The 21,281-nt window shown below is 44.6% G+C and overlaps 1 protein-coding gene across 3 annotated transcripts in view; it reads right to left on the bottom strand.

Moving 5' to 3' along the window:
* Nucleotides 1–362: 362 nt before the first annotated feature.
* LOC148028626 (uncharacterized) overlaps nt 363–21,281 on the bottom strand; it is a 40,380-nt gene continuing 19,461 nt past the window's right edge. The window contains exon 3 of one of the 3 annotated variants that reach the window (XM_087687428.1): nt 363–1,816. In XM_087687428.1, coding sequence (XP_087543554.1) covers nt 996–1,816 — 821 coding nt within the window. In that variant the 3' untranslated portion in view covers nt 363–995. The remainder of the gene's footprint in view (nt 1,817–21,281) is intronic. The other 2 variants (XM_087687430.1, XM_087687429.1) reach the window with 2 other exon arrangements.

Here is a 21,281-nt window from a genome sequence, read left to right as displayed (position 1 = left end):
AACAAGCTTCCTTGATTGAGCCAACAATAAACCATGGAAAACACTATCAAAGTGAACAAAAGCCATGAAAGACTTCCAAATGACTTAGATGAAACATCTTTTATCTATGAGAAAACCTAGGGTGCCAAGAAAGTAACTCTACACACACCAGCACACCTCAGCCTGTTAGATTTCTAACCGCCATCTCCCCTACTTCTGCCAGGTGTAGACCAGTAGGGTAAACCTTTGGATCATACTTATACTTGGTCGCTGCTACCACATATTATCTGTTGCAATGAATTGTGACTTCATGAGGGATCTGATCAAGCAAAGGATTCAATGCCACAGTACTGGCTCTGCAATGTTAGACAGAAGGCCCCAGCTAAGGTTCTAATTTTGCAAAGTTGGTTGTACAATTAGGATATGATAAGATAACTTCCTTCAGTACTGTCTGTCAGTAGTCTGTCCAAACTGCATGTTACTGAAAATAGCTTGCTGGATAACGAAGAGTTAATAAGTAGCATATGAACATCTATCACATACAAGTTAGCATCAAAACAGGACAGTGTCTAGCTTCCACCTCAATTTAATTATATGTGTCATCTCAGGCTGAACATCAACAGAGGCTTTCAGTTATTTGCAGATTCTACGCTTCAATGTAGCTTTTGCATTCAGTTATTTGCAGATTCTATGCTTCATTGTAGCTTTTTGAAAGGCATGTTTGACAATCAGCAAGGGTGTCTTATGGTAGGTAGCAGGAAAGCTCGTAGGCATCCCTCAAGTAGAGTCGATCAATGACAAAAATCAACCAAGCTGTGTAAGAATAGTTCCTAGTTTAGGCTCCCTGAATGTAACATGGCAGGATTACCTCCTTGAAGATAACTTCCAAGTATTGAAATATGCTGTAACTCTATACAAAAAAGTTATAATACTTCATTACAATCTTTCAGACTGTTAAAAAAGTCCCACTGGCCCGGGGGCAGAGCACATGCTATAGGTGCACTGATTATGCCTGCTCAAAAGTCTTCTTTTGGCTTCTGGCTGAGCTCTGCATAAGATCCTCCCATTAAAAGCAGTACTTCTTGCCAAAGGCGATCACATGAAGTCCTCTTGATAAGGTTAGGGCTACAAGCAGCCACATGCCATAAACCTGCTTCTACTTCAGCCATCAACTGATCAAAATCCCAGCCTGAATAGCCAACATAATATCGGTAATCTTGTGGATGGAAGGCCTCATTGTCGAATGGCTGCAACTCATCGGCGTACCCATAGTAGAGGCCAGGGATGATTTCCTCAAGGCCATCTTTCCCTCCAGTCTCGTCCATCAAAAGGAACATGTTTGATTCAAGAGGACCGCCATAAAAAAGCTGGCAATTCCTGATGGCATCAGCTATTTCTTGTGATGTACCCTTGAACTCATTCATTGCATGTACAATTGGCCTATTGAGGATAATCCCAAAAGGACCATCAACTGGTTTTCTTGAGCCTAATTGAAGCAGCAAGATTACAGTTCTCTCAAAGGGAATTTGCCCATCTAGCTTATCTGTGGCTACAAGGAGGCATCCAGTCTCAGGGCCATGAAGAGGGTGTGCCCAACTATCACCAAGCATAGAAACGCTAATAGACTTGTCTTCTACACTAGGCTCCTTTTTACTTTTTGTTTTGCTTACTATCTGTTCACTTGCAACCAATCTTGCACGGAAGGTACGCCAATCTATATTGCAAGGGGATCCAGCACCAGTATGCCTATCCTTGCCAGAGTCTTCATCTGGATTGCTGGCACTTCCTTGTCCTGACGCCCTACAAATGTTAATGGAATGTCGACTATCACATGGATCTGTCAAACAACTAGGTTAATGTGACATCATCATAGAACTGACGTCAGTTTCACAAAATCAATGAGTATCACATGGATCTGTCAAACAACTAATGTTAATGTGACATCATCATAAAACTGACATCAATTTTACAAAATGAAATCACAAGCCCAAGATTGTTAAGATGCAAACTAAGCACAGCTGTGACCTCAATGTAAAACTCGAAATATGCACTGATGTGACATTATCATACTATCATTGAGATGCAAACTATGCGATGATGTCAAACAACTAGTCTTTATGTGGCAACATCACAGACCTGATATCAGTTTTACAACATCAACAGAACCAACCACAAGCCCCAAAATTATTCAGATCCAAACTATCTGACGTTTTTTTTTTAAAAGCAATCTGAAGATTCAATGTCTTGTAAACCAGACTTGTAAATTCCTCTGTTCTCCAATCCGTTTAATCATGTCAAACTCATGAGTAAAGTTGACAAAAAACAAACTCTTGATGTCCTGAGGAGAGGCAGTGTAATTACGACGCCAGTCAGCTCCTACTGACTTAAATATACGAGTCCTTATGTTGTGTATGAGCAGAATGCCCGTAAGCATCCTATGGAAACATAACCACATGATAATTTTGTTTCACAATGGAGATGTCAGAGTGCAGCGGTGCGGAAGTGTAGGACTGAGAGAGAGAGAATGCAGAGAGAGAGAAGAGAGAGAAAGAGACAATGGAAGATGAAGATCTGCTGTATAAAGTGTGCTGTATACAAAGGACAGTGGAAGAAGAAGATCTGCTGTATAAAATGTGTTGTATACAAAGATATGCAGATATATACATGGGCGCAGTGCGCTGGACTGCGTGTCTCAACCTCGACGATGCAACCTGCTGTTCACCTCGAAGTCCGCTGCAGTCTGCACAATCTCCTGCCTGAAATCTGCGAACAGAGACGGAATCTGCGCGAGCCTCCAGTCTGTAATCTGCGAGCAGAAGAGTATCTGTGAGACTGTTGGAAATCACGGCTATAAATAGCCAAAAATTTGGGCGCCAAATAACTGCCTGCCGGCTGCATTAAATGCAGCCGACTGTAGGAGTGCAGCGGTGCGGAAGCGTAGGACTAAGAGAGAGAGAGAACACAGAGAGAGAGAAGAGAGAGAAAGAGACAGTGGAAGATGAAGATCTGCTGTATAAAGTGTGCTGTATACAAAGATATGCAGATATATACACGGGCGCAGTGCGCTGGACTGCGTGTCTCCACCATGACGATGCAACCTGCTGTTCACCTCGAAGTCCGCTGCAGTCTGCACGATCTACTGTTTGAAATCTGCAAACAAAGACGGAATCTGCGCAAGCCTCCAATCCGTAATCTACGAGCAGAAGAATGTGTGGGAGACTGCTGGAAATCACGGCTATAAATAGCCAAATAACTGCCTGTCGGCTGCATTAAATGCAGCCGACTGTATTGTACTAGGTCGGATTGCCACGTGGCAGACCAACTGTACAGCCTGGCTACAGTCCGACCAAGCGACTGAAGAAACGCAACTGATGAGGGTGCAGCCACCGCTCCAGAATCCTTCGTGTCCTTGTTGGTGTCCTTCTTGTCTTTGTTAGGGCAATCCTTCTTCCAATGGCCAGTCTTTCCACAAATATGGCATGTGGATTCTTTGTCCTTGTCCTTATCCTTTTTTGACTTGTTATCCCCCTTCTTCTTCTTTTGGTCCTTCCCCTTCTTCTGAGAGGCTTCAGTGCCTCCGTCTTGGAAGCATTCTGTCCCTTCAGTTGTTCCTCCTGGTCCAAGACCATAGGAACCAACTCTTCCCACCAAAGAGTGGACTCCCGCCCTGAAGCAATAAGGCCGAAGTAGAAAGCACCGAATCATGGCGGCAACTGAGACAAGAGTGTGATCGCCATGTCTTCGGAGGAAATCGGCTTCCCCGCATTCTGAACCTGCATCTGAAGCTGTCTAAGCTTGTTGATGTGCTCCCGCAACAAAGAAGACTTGTTCACGAACAAGGTCCGCATTTGTACCTCCAAAGAAACCCGCTTCATAAGGGTCATCCGATTATACATCTGATCAAGCTCCAGTCATATCTCCCGAGCCACCGTCAAGTGCTCGATGTGAGCTATCACGGCTGTAGTACAAGACAGAAAAAGAAAGGAACGTATCCTGGCATTCAGTTTGTCCCAGTGAGACTGTGCCTTGGCCAACTCCGCACAAGTATCGGAAGAGAGTTTGGACTCATCTCTCACCGAGGGCCGGTCAATCTCCTGTACAAGCTCCGCCAAATCATAGGACTCAAGGATGGCCAACACCATCACACGCCAGATGCGGTAGTTGTCGCCATCGAGTTTCTGATCTGCGGGAAGAGCCGGTAAGACAGGCACCTTCCGGTCCATAATCGTCTGGAACTCCAAGTCAATCTCGGTAGACATCTTCACCTGTAATGCCTTCACAAACGCAAAAGCAGCCCCCTCTGACTGTGAAAACTCAGCCTGCTAGGGCTCTTCTGCGTCCCAAAACTTCTTCACCCGCGCCGGAGGCGATGAAAAAGCAAAACCTGCACTTTAAAGCTGAAACTCAAACTTCCTCCTCGTCAAACAGCAGTAAACAGCAGCAAATCCACCACCTGGACTCCTTTCCCGCGCGCCCACGCTCGCTTCAACCTTGTTCCGAGGCGCAGCCCTCCTGCCTACCCTCAAACGCTGAAAACGCAACCTTGTGTCGCGATAGAAACTCCTCTTTATGTTGGTTCTACACTCAATCAGCCTTTCTACACTGCTCTGACACCATGTCAGAGTGCAACGGTGCGGAAGCGTAGGACTGAGAGAGAGAGAACGCAGAGAGAGAGAAGAGAGAGAAAGAGACAGTGGAAGATGAAGATCTAATGTATAAAGTGTGCTGTATACAAAGATATGCAGATATACACACGGGCGCAGTGCGCTGGACTGCGTGTCTCCACCTCGACGATGCAACCTGCTGTTCACCTCAAAGTCCACTACAGTCTGCACGATCTCCTGTCTGAAATCTGCGAACAGAGACGGAATCTGCGCAAGCCTCCAGTCTGTAATCTGCGAGCAGAAGAGTGTGTGGGAGACTGCTGGAAATCACAGCTATAAATAGCCAAAAAACTGGGCGCCAAATAACTGCCTGTCGGCTGCCGACTGTACTGTACCAGGTCGGACTGCCACGTGGCAGTTCGACTGTACAGCCTGGCTACAGTCCAACCAGGCGACTGATCTCTAACAGGAGACACTTCCCTTGAGCCATTTAAGCATTTCCTAGTAAACACAATCCATATGCAGCTGGTTTGGCCCATTGTCCTCTTGTTTCCCTGTCAGTATGCATGCAGGCCATGTACTCAGAAAAACTGGACTTTTGTATCATATGATACCCATCAAACACAAGCAGCCAGCTTCAAGGGGTTCCCATGATCAAACTACTATAATCGATTGGAGTACTGGTCATTGTTCCAATGCACATGCACTGTTTATGCTCTCAGAGTTGAGTTTTGTGCTAGAGCTTTGCATGTGAACACTTCCAAGATGGACTAGCAGGGATGGGGCCCACTAGCTCACAAAGCCTATTCCATAGCTGCAGATGGAGAATACAAAGAAGATAAGGAGACAATCTTGAACAAGTAGGATAATCCCTATATTAACCAAACCAAATGCAACCTAGGTCCAACCTTACTAGCCAACCTAGATCGATGTCACCCAGTGTGCACAGCGTAAGCTGCTGCTGCCTCCTCACTGTTGGTTCGTGGGAAAGCTGAAAGCATGCACACTCCTATGATGAAGACACACACACATTAAATTATCTCTAAAGAGGCTAATGTGGCCCATGAGACCAAACAAATACAATGCCATGATTCTGATACATACATCTCTCGGACAAAAGAAAGGAAGAGCTTCTTAAGCTAAAGCTAGAATGCTGAAACTGAAAACAGAGTAGCGAGGTACATGTCTGTATATCATGTGAGAGTACAGCGGTGCCAGGGGAGAAACAGGACTCGTGTGGGGAAATTGGATCGGTAGGGAACTGTATATTATCTGACTCTTGAGGATGGCCCCCATGGGTCATTGAAGCATGGTGAATATATCCTCCTCATTAAAATAGTGGCTGGGGTGCCCTTGGAAGCACATAATGATGTGCCTAGACCTGTCCATGGTAGTGGGTCCTGTCCCACCTACAACAAATTGGGCCATGGGCTATATTGATCTCTGTTGCTCCACCCAAGATCACTCCCTCAGGCAAGTGCACATGCCATATCTAGAGGAAGTGCACCCAACAGCGCTGGCATATGGCCAGTATCAAAGGTAGCCCATTGGGCAGCCCACATGTAGTGATTCTCTGACTGTCTCCTCCTAACAGATTTATCATAGAGCATCCGGCTGGTTGGCAACACTTAGAGGTTGAACCCATGTAGCCAAAACCAAATATCAACTTGTCAATTAGAACCTACGACCAACTGCTGCTAGATGTCGCGGAGGACTAGAAGGCTAGTCTAGAGTACCTGTCCTTTGGGGTATTGTACAGCCAAATGTAGAAAGCATATTGTCTCAAACATGGTTTCAATCACAATATGTGAGCCTCCCAGCTCTGCGCTATGATGGGTTCTAGGACCGAGACATTGCTCCTATTTAGTGTATAAGTTCACACCATCTCTTAGGTGTGAACAATACTTTCGGTATTGCACACATGTAACTACCAATCAGCACATAGGCAAGCAACTTTGTATCTTCATCCGCATCATCACAATGACATGATTTTAAGAGGGCACTTCAGCAAGTGAAAAATTCCCCTATGAGGGCACTATCCAAGTGGCACTATTGCATAGCATTTTGCATGAGCATGATCACACCTACATTGCCTCTTGCACACCTCCTATGCATTGGCATTCTATTCTCCAAACATACATTTGTGCGCATTTATCCCTCTTCAATCTTTCTGAGTGGTCCCCTCTGGATCCACCATATTCGTAGCATTGCACATGGCAGTCTTCCTTGTTTGCTTAGTCTCAAAGAGGAGTGGTCGCCTCTAGATCCACCATATTCGTGGCATCGCACATGGCAATCTCCAAGGCAGCCTTCCTTATCTTTCCCTCTAGCTTTTACACCTCATAATCAATATGATTTTGGTCATTCATCTATTTCTTCATTTGCATTTAATGGACAAAAGGAACCTAACACAAATGACAAACCCATTTAATCTCCCACCCATTAGTTCTGTTGCACCCTCCTTTCAATCTCCATTAAGTGCACCTTTCATGCCTTCACGCATCACACCAGGGGGGTCCTTCACCTTTAGGCACGCCTTTTAGGACCTCATCTCCTTAGTTAGGTGGTGTCTCCATGATGGAGGTTCCCATCCCCATGCTTTCAGGTTTTTCACGACTTGGGAATGGCACCCATCCCTCACCAAGTGTGGATTAGTTGGTACCACAGTTTGCCTCCATGGCATTATCTAGTGGACCTTTTGATCATTTTGCTATGCCCCAGCCAACGACCTTTGGACAAAGCTTAAATGTCCCAATGCCTCAACCTCCACCGGCACTTTATGGAACATTCATGTTCCACTACCTCCACATCAATCGGCACCCATTGGACATTTTCAACCTATTTCTATCTACCCACCTCCCCCTCCTACTTATCCCCCTCCACCACTAACTTCTTATTCCACTTATCTGAAATCTCATGGCTACTCCTCCTCATCAGCCAAACATGCCTGTAATGATAAGACTCATTTTAACATGTCAAACTTCACTACTTGGTCAAATCTAATAAGACATGTCCTTGACTCACAGAACCTATGAAATCTTGTGTAAGGGTTGGAACTCCAACCTAATCCTGTAGTTATTCCATATGAGGTTGTCCACTCATTGAAGGCTAGGAATGCCTTCGTTATTGTCGAGCTCATACAAGATCTATTACCCACATTTCATTCACAGCTTCAACATTTTGACTTAGCGTCTAAGCATTGGGCACACTCAACTAAGTGCTATGCGGCTCGAGATAGAACCCATTGCATCATTTTGAATCATGACCTCCAAAAATTTTTAATCACTAATTGAGATGACTTGAAAATCAAGTTAGCTGAGTATCGGCGCCTTCTCGCCGATCTCTTTACCAAAAGGGCTTCTAAGTCCTCAGACGATCAGGTCACACTGTTTCTAAACAAGCTACCAAAAAATATTTCCATTTTGTGCAGCAGGTGATCTCACAACCCACTATGCCCACCTTCTATGAGTTTGAATGTCAACTAGTATATTACACTCAGCTATTCGATCAGTTTCATAGTTTGACATCTACACAAGGGGCTCTCATTGCTTCTTCTCAAAAGGGGCATCGAGGATAAACAAAATCAAATTTCCAATCCAAATCAAAATCAAACTAGTGAGACCCAAGGAAACTCCCAATCCTCTTTAATACCCGGGTAGCAAAATGTACTGAAAAAAAATCGGTATTGTCAACATTGTCAAAAGATTGGCCACTTTTACGACGAGTGTCGATCAAAGACATGCGGCACAACACCAAAAGCTAAAATACAAAACCACGTCCCCTCAGTCGGGCAACCCAAAGCAAGGATGGTAGGGTGGTGGCAACCCTTAATAAGGGCAAGGACGAGGCTAGAGTCCAGACCTATGCTGCCACCGGTCAACCATCACAATCCACAATGTTCTCAATGCCAAAGGACTTGTGGTTTGAAGAGACCCATATCATCTCCGTAGAGACATTTGAGGATGCAAGTCTTACCCACATCCATGAATTGCCTCCTAATGAGGTGACTACAATGCCCACTCGTCACAACCGAGTACTCCAACTACTCTTTTGATTGTGGACAATGGAGCTATCTATCACATAACCCCCATGGAGGACATTTTCATTTCTCGAGCCCCTTCAGCCGAGCTTTCACTCATCAATACATTGCTTCTCATTCGTGATCGAGTATCATTGTGCATCGATTAATTCTTTCATTTTCATTCATTTTCCACTAAATTAATCGCACAATTGCTCCATGCATGGGCCAACAATGGTATCAAAAACATTTTCCTTCAATGCCATTACCATCACTCACAATCATTCGCCACCAACCATTGCCATTGAACCCCCGCTTGGCTGGCTATCCCACAAGCCGTTCACCCCCTGCGCCGGCTCAAGTTTCATTGGCAATTGCACACTTTGTGCCGCCATCTTTACCCAACCAACTAGACCTAGCTCACTGCCCTTGAAGGCTCAACTATCTCCATTATTTACTTGTGCTCCTACAGAATCATCACACGCCTACAATCCAATCATTGTTGCCGCCAAGAGCTTGGCGTTGACCAGCAAACAAGAGTGTCACTTGACTATCGTCTTACAACTGATCTGCCACGCTGGTCTTGCCTCACCACAATGGTCCTATGACCTGCTGCATCCTTGTCTCACCACAATGGTCCTATGACCTGCTGCATCCTTGTCTCGTCACCAACTACTTGATCACCACACGTCGCCACCTCACAATTCGCCACACTATGACTGCCTCTACACCAACCTACCAATGCGTTCACGCAGCTCCCTGTCTGCCGACATGCCAATCAACAACTTGCACTCCCTAGGCCCTACTGACAAGACACCACGTCATCACAACATTTTTCCGCCTTATTTTCGATAGAGTCAAAATTGAAAACATTAAAAAATTATTCATTTTGTTATTTTTCAACTAGCCCCTTCTCAAGCACAGTTTGGGACCGATTTGGGGATTTCCATTACAATCACCCAATCCATCACGAATTCCATCAATTTTACTCTATTTCATTATCAAATTGAAGAAATAAGTCGTTGGTCTTTATCAAAATTGAAGCTTTTCAACAAATTAACCAAATTTAACTCCAATTTTGCCACCAAATTGGGGCTTTTCCAGAATTCGGCATTCTTCGTTGGCATTGAGCCTCAATTCATTATCCAGTGTAACATTTAGTACCATTCAGGTAAAAAATTTCACAATTTCTTTAGAAATTTTCGGGCTTTTCTAAAATTCATCAAATTTCACCAATATCGAGGCTCAATTCACCTTGAGGTGCAGAATTTAGTATTAATTGGGTAAAAATTTTATCTGATTTCTTCAATTCCTCTTCATTTTTTGGGTCAAATTTGAGACTTTTACCCAATCCCACCACCGAGGCACCCAAAATTTGGGTCTTTTGTCTCAATTCATTTTCTTAGCCCTTGACGTGCTCCAAAATCATATAATTTGGCTGCTGGCCCTATTTTTTTCCCAACATTGATGACAAATTTTATTATTTTGGCGTATTATTGCGCGAATATTCAGTATATTCTATTGCTATCCACATTATTGGAGTAGTTTCAGCCATTGATCTTTGATTTCAGCATATTGATGCTTGACACCTTGATCGGGTAATACTTTATTTCTAAAAATGATTTTGTGCATATTTTTCTCTCTCCTCAACAGAAAAACAACAAGAAAAAATTAATTCTACATATTATTTGACTTCATTGAGGCATACATCTATTCTATTAGTGATTTATTACTATTCGGGCATATATTCTCTTTCTTCGCTTGGAAAATATCATTTTATTGTTGATTTCCACTCATGGCCAGCAATAATAATGATTTGTTGGGCATGCTTGGCGTCAGCTCGATAGCACCAATTACCCAATGCAAGCTTACATGATGTGATAATTGTTGCAAAAAGTCTATAGCATGTTGTGAACGACACCAAGCAAAGGCCAACTTCTCCAACACAAGCACCACCTCCCATCTCCACATTGTGAGGTGGTTCTTATGATACCGAATCATCTTCTTTGACAACGCCTCCCACTCAATATCAAATTTGATAGGATGGTCGTGATGTCCAAGCACATGCCCTAATTGCTTTATCAATGAAGAGAGTCATCATTCCACACATCCAATCATGCAAGACATCCAAGGAATCAAAGGATAAGCTTGCATCATTATATTAACTGCGCAATGAAGCATGCATTGCCTACCTACGTAAGCAATTGGAAGATGTTCGCATGGAAGAAGGAGATAATATGGATGCCTATCTCACCGGCATCAAAGATCTTATTGAGCAATTATTTAATATTGATGAAAAAGTTCCTAATAATCAGCTTGTATCCATCACTCTCAATGGACTACCGAAGTCACATCAAGGTTTTGCTACCACCTTGTGGTTGATAACTATGGGTAACCATGTTACCAACCATTTCCACCAATTTGTATCTCTTTTCTTGTAGGAAGAACAAAGCTAGCTCAACCGCAATGCTACCATGGTGACCGAACAAGCCTTTTTCATCCACCAATGTGGAAAACCCAAACCGAACGTAAAAAACAAGGCTGCTAGACAAAAATCGGTAAACTTTCAAGCTGGTCATCCTTCTTCTTCCTCCCCTTCAACATCGACGACACCCTTCCATGCTGCTCCATCCTCTTTCAATCCTTCCAAGTGTACATTCACCAAACCTAAGAGATGTAATTATTGCTAAAAGATAGGGCACGATATCACTGACTATCGTAAGCACATCGCATCAAAGAAGAGAAAGAAGGAATCTGGTCTTGCTCTTACACATGAGACTGCGAACTATTCTCAATTTAAGGATTATACTTTTTTCGCTCAAGTGTCAATATAATCCTTCTATTCATGACGCTCGTTTTTCTATTACTGATGCAGCTTCTACTTGGTATTTCAAGAATGGAGCATCTAAGCACATCACCTCTTGCCAAACATTATTTTCATCTCTCTTTGATATACCTAAGGGGGGTATAGTCATGTGTGCTCACAATGTCTCTTATGCAATTAAAGGCATTGGATATGTGCAGGTTGTCTCCGTCTTGGGCACTCCTTTGACATTGCATGATGTTTTCTATGTGCCCAGCATCAAGAAGAATCTTATTTCCATTTCAACCATTGCAACTTCAAGGTTTCGCGTCATTTTTTATGGCCCGCAATATCCAATATATGATGATCAAGTTTCTTCTTCCATTGTCCTAACAGGGACCCTCACTAAAGGTCTCTATCATCTTGATACTTATGATTAGCAACTTGCTAAAATCCTATTGATAGTGCCTTATTAACAAAGAAATATTTTCATGATACACATTTATCACATCAGAGACTTGGTCACATTAACTATTAAACATTGATGAAGCTCCAATCAACGGATATGGTCACAGACCTTCCAAAAATTCACTTGCCATCAAAATCACATTTGTGAAGGTTCTTTACTTGGTAAGATGCATCGATTCTCCTTTCCAAAGGATTCTCACATTCATTTGCTATCTATTTTGCATCTCCTTCATAGTGATGTTTGTGGTCCTATGAGGACCAAATCCATTTGGTGGATTTCTATATTTTCACACATTCATAGATGCCAAATTCCAATTCACTTGGTTAATGGACTGAAATATAAGTCTTGTTGAGATGGCAAGCTCAACACGTGCAGACATTAATGATGGACCGCCTGGCTAGTTGGGTTTGCACGTCCACACTTAGCACATCAATGGTCATTATGATCCTCACACGGCCACTAACTTACTACTTATTATATTTAGTTGGTTATATCTACCTAAAACTGGCATAGATATAATGCCAGTCGATTAGTATAGTCAGTTATACACTATTTGACTTAGTAGGCTACTCTTCCACTCTCTCTCTTGGATAGTGCCTATGGAGGCACAAAAAGCAAGGCAGAGTGAAAATCTCAAATTGTTGTGAGATTTGGTGTGCGTGCAAAGCACTATGTATTCTATAAATAAGCCCTTCAAGTTTTAGAGCCTCCCTGCTGCTTTTTGGGCATCAGAAGCTGTTTTGAGCCCTGTTTTAGAGCCGCAAGGTTACGGACAGCAATTTCAAAGTATACTGTGATTTCGATTGTATCGATCAAAAGTGGGTGCACAAGTTGCAGATTAAAAATCTATAATTTTTGAGGTGTTTGCCAACAAGCAAACATAAGTGTTATCTGCAAACATGTTGCAGATTACATGTATTATTGAGCAATCCGTGAAAAAGGTTGCTTGGTGTATTGTTGTGCATTTGTTATGAAAGATTGCATAAAACTTGTTGTTTTATATCATTTTTACCATAATGGCAAAGAACAATGGAGATCCCATCATTGAGAAGCTCAACAAGAACACCTACCCTTCATGGAAGTTCCGTGTGACGAACTTCCTCATTGGAAAGGGCCTTTCTGAGTTTGTTTCACGTGAAGAAAAGGAACCAGAGCTAAATATCCCTCCGACTGCAAATGAATTAAAGGCATGGAAAGAATGAAATGCAAAAGGCAAAAAGGTGATGTATTGGTTATCTGCACTCATTCATTATACTATACTAGGACATATCAGGAATGCAAAAACTTCACATGCAGCTTGTTTTGAGAACATGTTTACAGTAAATACAAAGGCACGAAAGATTCAACTCAAGCAAGAGTTGAATAACTTGAAGAAAGAGAAAATATCCATCAATGAGTATGTTTTGAAGGTGAGGAGCATTGCAAATGCTTTAGCAACGATTGATGCAATGCCTAATGATGATGATTTAGTTTCATCCACTTTAGGTGGTCTTAATAATGAGAAGGCTTGAAAATCATTCGTTACTTCTATATATGTATAGAAACCATTTCCAAATTTTGAAGAGTTGGTAGTTTAGAAAGGGGACGTGGTAGATCCTCTTCGAGAGGCCGTGGTATAGGACATGCTGTTGGCAGATTAGTTAGTTCATGGTTGAGTCTATACATGTGGTACAACAGGCTAGGCTTAGAGATATTTTAGGAATTTTATTTGTTAGTATTTATGGGGATTTGGCATTATTTGCAACCCGTCAGCCAGCATTTAATACTGGCCGACCAGTCATATTTTTTGCATTTATTTGGCCTATATATTGTCAGGCTCCCTCCTCCACATTCATTCATCCCCTAACAGTTCTTGAAGAGAGGGAGCATGTGTCAGTGCCTCCACAGTCGGTGACTCACATTGCTTCTGTACTGTCTCATGTCTTGGTATATGGATTCCATTTTCCGAGCATACATCTGAGTTCTCATCTGTATTGTGTTCTTTCTTTCCCTTTCTCTTTTGTCTTGTGTTTCAACGGTTTATTACAGCTTATGTTTATGCTTCCATTGCTGCACCACTTCTGACATGGTATCAAAGCTCAAGATTTGTGTTCTTGTTATGTTTTCATGCTGATTTCAGGATTGTTTTTACCCTTGCTGATCAGGCGACTGCTGCTCCAACCAAGTGACCTGTTTTACAGGCGTTTTTTGTTGATGTCAGTATCCGTACAGCCTGCATGTCTGCTCCAGCCTGCGTTTTGGTGCTTTAGCATCTCCTCCTGGCTGGGCGCTTGCATTATCAAGCCATTTTTGCTGTTTTTGATTGATTTCTTAACTTTTTACAATAGCTTTTGTCTTATTTTGATCAGATTTTGGGTTATACTGTATGTGAACTCTTGCTTTTTGCAATCTGTGCTTGTGTTTTGGCTGTGTTCCCTCTCCAAATACCTTCTTTTCTCTACTTCTCTTCTCAATCCTCTATAGATGGCTCCTTCATGCACATCCATTGATGATAAGCTCCATGGACCTGATTATTACATGTGGAGTGCGGTGATGAAGGTGCGGTGATGAAGGCATGGTTTATCTAGAAGTGGTTATGGTACGTGGTTGGCCGAGCTATGGCACGTCCTCAACAGCCTTCTCTTGTTCCATCTGATTTTGATGAAGATAACCATGAGGAGGCAATGCTTACATGGGGTGCTTATTCGGCCTTACTTCGATGTATTTCCAAAGAAGTCCTACCGGCAGTCACCTCCTACAAGATAGCTTCAGACGTATGGTCGAAGTTGTAGTTGATGTATGAGGCTCCTTCCACCATGCGGGCCGTTATTCTCTATGACCAACTCCAGCAACTGAAGTTTGAATCCAAAGATACGATTCAATCATTTCTACTTCGAGTTACCCAACCCAGGACCAGCTTCACACTATGCAGTCTGCCCTATCAAAGGCACATCTTGTTGGTACGGTCCTCTACAAGCTTCCTCGGGAGTTTGATGGAGTGGCGAATGCTTTGCCGGCACAAACATCTACGACTCCCGTCAAGTTTTCTTCATATATCCTCTATGCTACTTGAGCATGAGGCTACTCTATGACTACAGGGGAGGCTTCCGTCACATTATGGAGATTTAAGTGAGGCTCTTGCTACTTCAGAGAGGGGTTTGAAGACAAAAAAGTCGAAGGCCCCATGTTACCACTGTGGCAAGAAGGGTCATTTAAGGAAGAACTGCAAAGATTTAGCGGCTTCCAAGAAGAAAAAGGAGCAGAAGACGAAGCGAGATGCAAACTCCTCCGATGACTCATCATCTACCTCAGATTCCGATTCCGATCCTCCGGCCACTGCGAAGTCCACGGCGCGGAAGGGATCCTCTTATTCAGATCGTGGAAAGGGCTTGGTGGCCCCTTCCTCAACTGCTTTCTAGTGGTGGTGATGAGGTCATCCCTCACGACTCTCTAGTGCTAGAGAGGGAGTGTGAGAGGGTGGTGTGATGGGGCAGCCGTGCCTCATCTATATTTCTATACGGATGCACAGGATCCAGAGAGGGGCATCCCTAACGCATCGACCGAAGTTTGGCAAGTACAAATCTTGGAGCTAGGATTGACATCCAGGTTCATGATGGGTTGGTTACTTGACAGAGAGCAGGTGGCTTTCGTCTAGAGCTCACATGAGGGGACACTTTAGCAGTTTTGCCAAAGAAGGGGAATCCATGGTCATTTATGCGCTGCAGCATTGATGACAAGGTGGTCACATGTGCTACATCAGAGGCATTGTAGACAGACATTGAGAGCTGCTATGATCTTCTCTATCTTCAGGAGCTGGTACGATCAACATCGACATCATGTTGTCTCCAAGGCACCCTGGTAGTATCTTGCACACCCACTACTTTCGTATCCATGGTTCTACGCTGATGGAAATTGTTGTATGTACTATGATGCGACTTTATCATTATATATTGTATTGTATCAGATCACCTATGATCTGAGAGGGAGTATTAGCAGATTAGTCAGTTTATGGTTGAGTCTGTACATGTGGTACAACAAGCTGGGCTTAGAGATATTTTAGGCATTTTATTTGTTAGTATTTATGGAAATTTGGTATTATTTATAGCCAGTTGGCCAGCATTTAATGTTGGCCGACCAGTCATATTTTTTACAGTTATTTAGCCTATATATTGTCAAGCTCCCTCCTCCACATTCATTCATCACTTGACAGTTCTTGGAGAGAGGGAGCATGTGCTAGTGCCTCCACAGCCGGTGACTCACATTGCTTCTGTATTGTCTCATGTCTTGGTATATGGATTTCATTTCCCGAGCATACATCTGAGTTCTCATCTATATTGTGTTATTTCTTTCCCTTTCTCTTTTGTCTTGTGTTTCAGTAATTTATTACAGCTTATGTTTACGCTTCCATTGCTGCACCACTTCTGACACATGCTGGTGATAACTAGCAAAACAAGTTAAATCAGCAATTTGGTAAAATGCAAGTTTCAGGAGGCCGTGGAAACTTTAGAGACAGAGGGAGCTCTAGAGAAAGAAATGGACGGCAAAATAGAGGTTTTAGAAATTCTGCTATTGTTTGTCATTGTTGTGGCAAAACAAGTCATATTGCAACCCATTGTTATGCTAAGAAGGATGATATCCATAATGGTAAATTGCAACAAGAAAACTATGCATCATCTTCATGACAAAGTGAAGACAAAAATGAGCACATGTTTATTATGCAACATATGATGAATACTATTATAGGAAAAGGGACACATGATGATGTATGGTATGTCAATTCAAGTGCATCTAATCATATGATCAGTCATGTAGAATAGTTTGGAGAGAGATAAGACTTACAAAATCTGGGTTATGTGTAGACGGGTGATGACTCTGTTAGAGAGATCATAGCCTGCACAGTCAGTCGGACTGCCACGTGGCAGTCCGACTGTCTGCAGCCCAGTCAGCTGCATTTAATGCAGCCGACTTGTTTCCAGGCTGCGCCCTGTTTCTGGCGCCCCAGTTCGTGGCAGATTTCGACTATTTAATAGTCGACACTTTCAGCAGTCTGTACACTTCTTCTCTGACGCAGATTACAGACCGGTGACGCGCAGTCTCTGTCTCTGTTCACAGATTTCAGACAGCAGACAGTGCAAACTGCAGCAGACTTCGAGGTGGACAGCAGGTCGCATCGTCGAGGTGGAGACACGCAGTCCAACGCACTGCGCCCGTGTATATCTTTGTATTCAGCATTCTATATACAGCAGATCTTCATCGTCCACTGTCTCTTTCTCTCCCTTCTCTCTCTGCGTTCTCTCTCTCTTAGTCCTACGCTTCCGCACCGCTGCACTCTGACATGGTATCAGAGCAGTGTTTGAGGGCTGACTGAGCGCAGAATCAACCTGAAGAGGAGTTTCCATCGCGACACAAATTTGCGTTTTTTGCGTTTAAGGGCAGACAGGAGGGCTACGCCTTGGAACAAGGCTGAAACGAGTGTGGGCGCACAGGAGGAGTGGTGGCTGCACCCTCATCAGCTGCATTTCTTCATCTAGCTGTCATTGAGGACGCTTCACCGAATGCTTCTGATGCTGCGATGACGGCTCCCCAAGCTCGAGAGTGGATTGTTGATAGTGGTGCCTCACGGCACATGACTCCTTCCTCAGATGGTGTTGCCCAGCTGCGACCTTCGCGTGGGCAGGTTCTCATTGGAGACAGCTCTTCAGTTTCTATTGCAGGTCGGGGTAAGATGCAGCTTATTCCGGATGGACGAGGTGACACCCATACCTCAGAGGTTTTGCATGTACCAAGATTAGGGTACCATCTCCTTTCAGTTCATAAGATTTGCTCCCTTGGTCTTTTGGTGGAGTTTGACAGTTCTACTGTGCAAGTCCTTGATCGTGGATCGAGGAAGGTTCTCTCATCCGGATATGAGGAGAACGGCATTTACAAACTGAAGTCTTCCACTGCCCTCTCTACTCTTCTTCTTACCTCACAGTCACAGTCTGAGTTATGGCATGCTCGGTTTGGTCACCTGAACTATGACTATCTTCGGAGGGCGTCACGTGGACAGCTTGTTCGAGGGTTGCCGGATATAGTGGTGAGCCAGCAGCCATGTGTCTCCTGCATACGGGGGAAGCAGCATAGAGATGCCATTCCCCACACAGCTTCGCGGCGGTCTACTTCACCGATGGAGCTAGTATCTACGGATCTATGTGGCCCTATGAGGAATGAGTCCCTGCGTGGGAGCTCGTACTTCATGCTAATCGTGGATGACTTCAGCAGGATGACATGGGCCTACTTTTTGGCACTAAAGTCAGAAGCTTTCTCGCACTTCAAGGATTGGCTTCTCTTTGAGGAGAACCGATCAGGCCGAAAGTTGAAGACCTTGCGATCCGACAAGGGAGGTGAATTTGTGTCTAATGAATTTGCTCGGTTTTGTGCAAATAGAGGAATTCACCAGGAGTTTGCCAATACCAATACTCCTCAAGAAAATGGTATTCTAGAACGGAAGAACCGCAGTGTGATCAAGATGGCACGCACCATGATGGAGCACCGACAGACCCCTCAGGTTCTGTGGGCCGAGGCTGTGGCTACTGCAATCCACATTCTTAATCGATCCCCTACTTCGGCCGTGGAAGGGATGACTCCATTTGAGGCTTATTTTGGGGCGAAGCCAGATGTTTCTTACTTTCGAGTCTTTGCCTGTGATGCCTATGTTCACATTCCCAAGGCCCACCGTGATAAATTTGAAGCGGCTTCCAGAAAACAGGTATTTGTTGGCTACAGCTCCCAGTCCCAAGGCTACCGACTGTATGATCCCGTCAAGCGGGATGTATACACTAGCCGTGATGTGCGGTTTGTGGAGGTTCCGGCTACTTCAACGGGTGAGAAGCATCCCGTTCTTGGCGATCCAGGGGAGAGTTGGGCTCCTTCTACAGTTCCACTGGAGCCCGTGCCTTTTGATTATGATCCTGTTTCTGACACAGAGTCTACTGTTCCACCGGACCCCTCTAAGGAGTTACCTCTGGTGGATATTCCAGAGTCTTCTGCTGATGGAGAACGACGAGGGGAGGTTCGACCTCCTCCTCGCTGGGCCCGTGACACACTCCGTGATTCAGGGATCGAGGGGGTTCCTGAGGAGTGGGGACCGCAGGATGGTCCGCGGCGGTCACGGAGGCACCAGGCGCATTCTTCGGAGCTTGTTTGCTCCAACTATTGTTTGATGTCCCGTGTTATGCAGGATCGAGAGCCCACCTCCGTGAAGGAGGCTTTACAGTCCGCCCCATGGAAGAAAGCTATGGAAGCTGAGTTGGAGGCTATTGAGAGGAATGGCACTTGGTCACTTGTGCCACGCCCCCCGAAGAAGAAGGTGATTGGAGTCAAGTGGGTCTTCAAGACCAAATATCTCAGTGATGGTACTTTGGATAAGCACAAGGCTCGCCTTATTGCTAAAGGTTTTGCACAGCGCCCAGGGATTGACTGTCATGACACCTTTGCCCCCACAGCTCGTATGGCAACCATTAGAGCTGTTCTTGCTTTGGCTGGCCATAGGAGATGGCCTGTTTCTCAGTTGGATGTGAAGTTGGCCTTCCTGAATGGTGATTTGAAGGAGGAGATCTACGTTGAGCAGCCTCCTGGCTTTGGTTCTTCAGATGGGAAAGTCTACAGGTTGAAGAAGGCCCTGTATGGCCTCAAGCAGGCCCCGCGAGCTTGGAACGAGAAGATTGATTCGTTCCTCCAGTCTCAGTTGGGATATCGGCGGTCCAAGGCCGATCCGCAGCTGTATGTTCACACTTCCGAGGATGGTTGTGTGTTGTTTGTATTATATGTTGATGATTTGATTGTCACAGGTGATGCTGCACAGCAGGTCCAGGAGACAAAGTCAGCTTTACATCGGACGTTCGAGATGACGGATTTGGGTCTACTCCATTTCTTTTTGGGCCATGAGATTTATCAGTCTCAGAGGGGGATCTTTCTCTCCCAACAGAGATATGTACAAGAGCTCTTGGTGTCTTTTGAGATGGAAGATTGTCGGGCCCTCTCTACTCCTATGGAACCGAACTGGAAGGCCATTTCCCATTCAGCTTCTCCTTTGGCGGATGCGTCCCGCTATCGACAGTTGATTGGGCCCTTGATTTGGCTTCTCAACACCAGGGTTGATCTATGTTTTGCTGTTGGGCTCTTGGCAGGGTTCATGAGTGAACCTAAGACGGTGCATTGGCAGGCTGCTCAGAGGATACTTCGGTATCTGAGGGGGACGTCTGATTTGGGGATTCATTACCCCGCAGGGACAGATGGGTCAGATCTTGTACTTGCAGGTTGGAGCGACTCGGATTGGGCCGGTGACGTGGACCACAGGCGGTCTACTACAGGTTACTGCTTTACTTTGGGTGCAGGTGTTATTTCATGGAGTAGCAAGAAGCAGTTACGGTAGCCCTTTCGTCTACTGAGGCGGAGTATCGGGCCGCGTCTTCCACCACATGCGAGGTTGTGTGGCTTCGCAGATTGTTGGAGGAGCTTGGGTGCCCCCAGTCTCGTCCTACATTGCTGCGATGTGACAATGAAAGTTGCATTGCCTTGGCAAGGAATCCTGTTTTTCATGCCCGGATGAAGCACATTGAGATTCAGTACCACTTCATCCGAGAAAAGCTTCTGGATGAGACCATCACTGTGGAGTATTGCAAGACGGAGGACAATCTTGCGGATTTGTTTACGAAGGCGCTTCCTCAGGCTCTACTTCGGCAACATTCCAGATCCCTCAGGCTTCTGCCCTGTCCAGGCTCTGAGAGGGGGTGTTAGAGAGATCATAGCCTGCACAGTCAATCGGACTGCCACGTGGCAGTCCGACTGTCTGCAGCCCAGTCGGCTGCATTTAATGCAGCTGACTTGTTTCCAGGCTGCGCCCTGTTTCTGGCGCCCCAGTTCGTGGCAGATTTCGACTATTTAATAGTCGACACTTTCAGCAGTCTGTACACTTCTTCTCTGACGCAGATTACAGACCGGTGACGCGCAGTCTCTGTCTCTGTTCACAGATTTCAGACAGCAGACAGTGCAGACTGCAGCAGACTTCGAGGTGGACAGCAGGTCGCATCGTCGAGGTGGAGACACGCAGTCCAGCGCACTGCGCCCGTGTATATCTTTGTATTCAGCATTCTATATACAGCAGATCTTCATCGTCCACTGTCTCTTTCTCTCCCTTCTCTCTCTGCGTTCTCTCTCTCTCAGTCCTACGCTTCCGCACCGCTGCACTCTGACAGACTCATGCCACCCAATTTTACACATTAGAAAGGTTTCCTTGTCCTTGCATGATGGTCAGACAAAGAGTCTGACAAATATATTACATGTGCTATCAATCACAAAGAATTTAGTGTATATTGGCCAAATAGTAAAGCAAGGGTTGTATGTTCAATTTAATACAAAAGGTTGTTTTGTAGAAGACTTTAATGATAA

This window comes from Lygodium microphyllum, chromosome 11 (assembly GCF_053477565.2).
Source record: "Lygodium microphyllum isolate KBCC chromosome 11, Lygodium_microphyllum_v1.1.10, whole genome shotgun sequence".
Taxonomy (NCBI): Eukaryota; Viridiplantae; Streptophyta; class Polypodiopsida; order Schizaeales; family Lygodiaceae; genus Lygodium; species Lygodium microphyllum.
This window is presented reverse-complemented; position numbering and strand designations above follow the sequence as displayed.